Raw genomic sequence first — 7019 nt, forward strand, 5'->3', positions numbered from 1 at the left:
CTTCATAGACCCTTAAGTTTGAGGGGAGATGATAAAGTATAGAATAAGTCTTATATTGATAAAACATAGAATAAGTCTTATATTGATAAAATATATAATAAGTTTTATATTAGTTTTTATTCTGCTGCCTCTTCTTCTTCGTCTCTTTTCTTCTTCGAACTTCTCACAGAAAGTTCATCAATATATTATTATTATTATTATTATTATTATTTATTTTTTTATTTTTTTTAAACTCTACATTTTTTTTCATTTTTTAAATTTTTTAAAAGTTTTTTAAAGTTTTTTAAAGTTTTTTTTATTTTTTATTTTTTATTTTTATTTATTTTTATGTTTTTTAATTTTTTATATATTTTTAATTTTTTTATTTTTAATTTTTATATGTATTTTTAATTTTTTATGTTTTTTAATTTTTTTTAATTTTTATGTTTTTCTCATTTTTTTATTATTTTAATTTTTTTTTAATGTTTTTCCTATTTTTTTAATTTTTTATTATATATTTTTTATTTTTATAAAAGTTTTTTATTTTATTTTATATATTTTTTTATTATTTTCTTTACATTTTTCTCTTATTCGAAGGTATTTTGGGTAAAAAAATTTCGTTAACCTCGGAATCAAGAAAAATCTCAGTTTTTCGAGGTTTTCTGATTCCGGGTTGCATGCCCCTTTTGCTGACGTGTCGGACATAGAACATTACTCGGGAATCTTCGATTACCTAAATCAAATAAGATTTTCGTTGATAACCTTGGATGGATAACCAACGTTATCAAGGATAACCAAGATTATCAAGGATAACCCTCAACCAAACGCACTTTCAGGGATGATAATTTTCTTCAAAAAAGATGGAGGATCCAATACCTTAAAAGAATAGAGAAGAGTATAGAGGATAGAGATGGGTCTAGTATATATATATAATTCATTAACTATTTTTGTTTATGTTTAATTTTTTCTATTAAATATCATTAAATTATGAGTAATCTATAATGACATCTATAATGATTGGACCTCTCCAAGAATCCCCTCAATATCATATCAGTAAAACATCAAAGGTAAAAAACATCTCCATTATATAAAAAAAACCCTTTGGATAACTCTTTTATAAGTCCCACTATTTTTCAAATATATATATATATATATATAATTCATTAACTATTTTTGTTTATGTTTAATTTTTTCTATTAAATATGATTAAATTATGAGTAGTCTATAATGACATCTATAATGATTGGACCTCTCCAAGAATCCCCTCAATATCATATCAGTAAAACATCAAAGGTAAAAAATACATCTCCATTATATAAAAAAAAAACCCTTTGGATAACTCTTTTATAAGTCCCACTATTTTTCAAAAAACCTCATTCTTTTAGTATTTTAAACAAAAATTAAAATTTATAAACCATTTAAAAATACAGGAGCAAGGAGCGGCTCCCTCTAGAAAAATGAAGGAGCTCAGGGAGCACTCTCACTATACCATGCCAACGATGGATGCTCTAAATGTTTCATTTTTTTAATTATGTTTTTTATATAATATTAATTTTAAAAAAAACGATGGATGCTCTAAATATTTTATTTTTTTTAAATATGTTTTTTTATATAATATTAATTTTAATATATTTTTATTGGATGATTATATTTAGAAAAATATAATAAAAAATTAATATAGAAGATATACAGTTCGATAATTAAGAAAGATATCGATCCCTATCGGGATGAGAATAAAAATTAACAAAAAAAGAATGATTATGAAATAAATATAATAAATAGGGATAGAAATATGATATAAAATCCCATCAAATCCGATCCTTTGCCTCATTTTCCTTTCCATTTATTCACCAGCCCAAAATTTCGCTACGCGGAGGGCACTGAACACCGCGCCAAAATTAAATTTCCCTCGACTCCGAAGAACCCTAATTCCAACTATTTATACCTGCAATTGAGCGACCGACTCGTCACAGAGATTGCAGTGAAATCAAGATCTTATCGGCGCGTATTCCGTCGTCCGACGGAACTCCACGCATAAGGGATTCGAGGATGTACGTGGTTAAGCGGGATGGGCGACACGAGGCCGTCCACTTTGACAAAGTCACGGCACGGTTGAAGAAGCTCAGCTACGGGCTCAGCCAGGAGCACTGCGACCCCGTGCTGGTCGCCCAGAAGGTCTGCGCCGGTGTATACAAGGGCGTCACCACCAGCCAGCTCGACGAGCTCGCCGCTGAGACTGCCGCAGCTTTGACCACCAATCATCCCGACTACGCCACGGTACTCATTCGGATCCCTGTTATGGTATTTGTTATGTTCGTCGTTGTTACAAGATGCCAATTTTTCCTCGGCTCTATCTTGTAGCTTGCCGCGAGGATCGCGGTTTCCAATTTGCACAAGAACACAATGAAGTCATTCTCCGAAACGTAAGTGCTTTTACTTTCCCAACTTATCGGAAAGATAAGAGATGTATCGTGATTTGTTGATTCATCGAGAGATAGCTCAAAAGCATGCTATTATTGTTATTGTTATTACTACCACTACTACTTTATTCCTGTTATGATTTTCTGGGTTGTTGATGGTTATGGATTTAGGGTAAAGCTGATGCATCGGCATTTCAACGAGAGAGCTGGTCAGGATGCCCCCTTGATTGCTGATGATGTTTGTGAGATAATCATGAAGGTGAGCTTTGTGCTAACCGTTGATTTACTGGTTCATTTCTCCTTTTTGTCTGTTATATTCTGTTAATTATTACTTTTTGGTTTTTCTTCGACTCTTGTGTGAATTTGATTCTAGTTGTTTGAATTAGATCCCTCTGTGTGCGAAGGTAAATGTTTTATGAAGGTGTTTGATTGCTTAATTCTTCTTGTTGAAAATTTCAGTATGCTGCTCGTCTGGACAGTGAGATAATATATGATCGAGACTTTGAGTATGATTACTTTGGCTTCAAAACTCTTGAGAGGTCATATCTCTTGAAAGTCTCTGGAAAGGTAGTAGAGAGACCACAGCACATGCTAATGAGAGTTGCTGTTGGAATCCACAAAGATGACATTGAGTCTGCCATCAAAACATATCATTTGATGTCTCAGCGGTGGTTCACTCATGCTACTCCCACTTTGTTTAATGCAGGCACACCTAGGCCTCAGGTACAGTTCTGGATTTGCTAATTCTTGTTTGAACTACGATGCTTGTTTTTAATTTGCTTATTCAATCAATCTTTTTTTGCCAGTTAAGTAGCTGCTTTCTGATATGCATGAAGGAAGATAGCATTGAAGGCATTTATGATACTCTCAAAGAGTGTGCAATAATAAGTAAATCAGCTGGGGGAATTGGTGTTTCTGTTCACAACATACGTGCAACAGGTAGTGATATCCGTGGAACAAACGGAACATCCAATGGTATTGTTCCGATGCTGAGGGTGTTCAACAATACTGCTCGTTATGTTGATCAGGGGGGAGGCAAGAGAAGGGGTAATTTGGTTATAATTTACTAATTGTGATATCTAGACGACTAAATTCAAATCTGAGTTCGTTTTCTTGATTTCAAATGTATTAGGTGCATTTGCTATATATTTGGAACCTTGGCATGCAGATATATATGAGTTCCTTGAGCTCAAAAAGAACCATGGGAAGGTATGCTTTCTATTCATAAAATAGATACTGTTTGTTCTGGTTGTCATCTGTGAGGTCAATTAGCAAAATGGGACAAACAATCTCACATGTCTAACAATGAAAGTGCCTCAAAATTTTCTCTTTGATTGCATCTTGATTTAATAGTACGAACTCATGTTGAGAAAATTTTCTGTCATAAATGTGGAACATGCCTTTGATGGATTACTTTTAGCCTAGTCAATATCCTTCTATAGACTTATTTCATGTTTCTTATCAAATTGTTATTATTTTTTCTCTAATGAATTTACTTTGTATAGTTGCTGCATTTTTATGTCATTTATGGCGAGCCCGAGGAAATATGATTGGCCATCGAATGATTTAATGCATGCTATGCAACTGGACTCAGTTTAAATCTATGAATTATTATAAATTGTTAAGCTGTAAGCTATAGTTTTATCCTTTACAGTGGCAATCTTATGCGTTCATGATGTAACAGACACAAATGACTCTTGTGTTACACATGATTAATAAAGTACTTAATTCTGCAGGACGAGCAAAGGGCTAGGGATCTGTTTTATGCCTTGTGGATTCCCGATCTCTTCATGGAAAGAGTTCAGAATAATGGTAAATGGTCTTTGTTTTGCCCAAATGAAGCTCCTGGACTTGCAGATTGCTGGGGTGCAGAATTTGAGGAACTCTACCTAAAATATGAGAGTGAGGTAAACTTGTCTAGGGAATTTCAAGTTCTCCCACATTTGAATTATTACCTCTAATATATATATAAATCTGTGAGTTTAGGCGAAGGCCAAGAAGGTTGTTGCAGCACAGAGTCTTTGGTTTGAGGTCCTTAAATCTCAGATTGAAACTGGAACACCTTATATGCTTTTCAAGGTACTGACAAAAAATGTCAATTTATCACTCTTATGAGAGGAACTTCTAACTGATGTTATCTTTGCCGTATAGGATTCTTGCAATAGAAAAAGTAATCAACAAAATCTGGGTACCATCAAGTCTTCAAATCTATGTACTGAGATTATTGAGTTTACTAGTCCTACTGAAACAGCTGTGTGCAATTTGGCATCTATTGCTTTACCGCGGTTTGTCAGGGAGAAGGTGTGTCTTCATGGATCTTTGTTTATATTTTGTTATAATATCTACTGAGTTAGCATTCTGATTATGCTACTGAGTTGTTTTTGAAAAAGTAAAGCAATAAAGACAATGCTACTGAGTTTTGGTGCTCTCTTTTTTGTCATTTCCATTCAGGGTGTCCCTTTAGATTCACATCCAACAAGGTTGGTTGGCAGCAATGGCTCCTCAAACAGATACTTTGATTTTGAGAAGCTTGGTGAGGTAATAATTGATTGGCATAATTCATGAAGATGCATTAGATCAACTTGAGATATTTGCCAACAAATTTTTGTTTGATTTTAATAGGTTACAGCTATAATAACAGCAAATCTCAACAAAATAATTGATATAAGCTACTATCCAGTTGAAACTGCAAGGAGATCAAACTTCCGACATAGACCAATAGGAATTGGTGTTCAGGGGTTGGCAGACACTTTCATCTTACTTGGAATGTCTTTTGATTCTCCTGAGGTAGCTGCTGAAATGGAAACATTTCTACTAGTATCTTTTCTGTTATAGTAAACCTTTGTGTTAATAATCCACATTGTCCACAGGCACAACAGCTTAACAAAGACATATTTGAAACCATATACTATCACGCACTGAAAGCTTCTTCTGAGGCTGCTATTACCGATGGCCCTTATGAAACATACCAAGGAAGTCCAATTAGCAAGGTTGTAATCTTGTTATTTTCCCATTTGTTTTGGTATTAGCTTTGTTTCAAGAATGTATAGTCCCATGACAGTCAGCACTACCCCACATTTTTCTCAAGTTAACACAGTATCAATGCTCCCTTTTTTCTCAGGGAATTATCCAACCTGATATGTGGAATATTACACCTTCTAATCGATGGGATTGGTCTAAACTAAGGGAGATGATATCTAATAATGGTGTTAGGAACTCACTCCTTGTCGCTCCTATGCCTACTGCATCAACTAGCCAAATTCTTGGAAACAACGAGTGTTTTGAGCCATATACATCCAACATCTATCATCGAAGAGTCCTAAGGTATGCCTTTTAATTGTGTTCTTCCATAAGCATTATTCAGCCTATGTAACCAACTTACATATATTCCAGTGGGGAATTTGTGGTGGTGAACAAGCATCTCCTGCACGACCTAACCGAGATGGGTTTGTGGTCATCTGCATTCAAGAACAAGATCATTCACGAGAATGGTTCTGTTGCTAAAATCCCTGAAATTCCAAATAATTTGAGAGCAATTTACAAGTGAGATCACCCAATCAAATCTTTTTCAGTCTTTGAACTCTTTTTTCCTAAATGTTATTAACGAGACATTTATGATGCTAGAACTGTTTGGGAGATCAAGCAAAGGACTCTAGTTGACATGGCTATCGATCGTGGGTGCTACATTGATCAGAGCCAGAGCCTTAACATCCACATAGACCAGCCAAATTTCGGAAAGCTGACATCGTTACACTTCTATGCTTGGTCTAAGGTGTGGCAGCAGCTCCTAATCTTCAATTGGTTATTAGAAACCATGTTCCTATCTTCTCTCTCAAGTGACACTAACATCAGGTTCTTAATCCTTTCCAACGTAGGGCTTGAAAACTGGAATGTATTACCTGCGAACTCGTGCTGCAGCTGATGCAATCAAGTTTACTGTAGACACCTCCTCACTGAAGGTTAATTCCAATTCTTGAAATTATTGTTTTTTACGATCTGTTTACATGTTTTGTGTTTTGATTTCTGTTTGCTGAACGCAGAAAACTAGGCTGGAGGAGGATGGCGATGGTGAAGCCAAAATGGCACAAGTTGCTTGTTCGTTGGAGAATCGGGAAGAGTGCATGGCCTGTGGAAGTTAAACTCGTATATTTCCATATGCATAGTGAAGCTCCTTCGGCCTTCCGTTAGCTATGTCTTGATTGAAAATGAAAGCAGCGTTGCATGGTTGTTGATTTGCGAGAATGAATTTAGTGTGAGCGGTGACATCACTGTTTTTTAGCTGCAATTCCCTGTCTTTGATATAGAATGGTTGCTATTTTACAATCTCATAGAACAATCTGGTCGGCAATTTAAAAAAATATTCTTTTGCGTTGTCATTCACAATTATTTGTTGGCAAGTGATCCTATTTGAGAATGGAGACGTTTCACTTGCTGGTATTGCGTTGCTATTATGGGTGGTTAGGAGAGTGGCAAGGCTTCCGTCCTGCAAGGGAGAATAGTCAAAGAGAACGGATTCTAATGACAATTAGGGAAGTCTTTAGCAAGGTCATTCTGATGTTTAAGTCAGCCTTTGGTGAAGAAAATTGTTCTGAAAATTAAGATTTGGAATGTTATGTGTGC

At 34.9% G+C, this 7019-nt stretch overlaps 1 protein-coding gene across 1 annotated transcript; it reads left to right on the plus strand.

Annotated features, from left to right (window-relative positions):
• The first annotated feature begins 1821 nt into the window (after positions 1-1821).
• Positions 1822-6779, plus strand: LOC121992211 (ribonucleoside-diphosphate reductase large subunit-like). Its single transcript, XM_042546421.1, has 17 exons — positions 1822-2256; positions 2341-2402; positions 2571-2658; positions 2859-3122; positions 3206-3446; positions 3532-3608; positions 4136-4306; positions 4386-4478; positions 4551-4700; positions 4851-4937; positions 5022-5186; positions 5270-5389; positions 5521-5723; positions 5793-5942; positions 6024-6171; positions 6275-6358; positions 6440-6779. Exons 1-17 carry the CDS (start codon positions 2029-2031, stop codon positions 6536-6538), a joined length of 2430 nt encoding a protein of 809 aa, XP_042402355.1. The 5' UTR covers positions 1822-2028; the 3' UTR covers positions 6539-6779.
• The last annotated feature ends 240 nt before the right edge of the window (positions 6780-7019 follow it).

The sequence above is a fragment of the Zingiber officinale genome, chromosome 6B (assembly GCF_018446385.1).
Source record: "Zingiber officinale cultivar Zhangliang chromosome 6B, Zo_v1.1, whole genome shotgun sequence".
Taxonomy (NCBI): domain Eukaryota; kingdom Viridiplantae; phylum Streptophyta; class Magnoliopsida; order Zingiberales; family Zingiberaceae; genus Zingiber; species Zingiber officinale.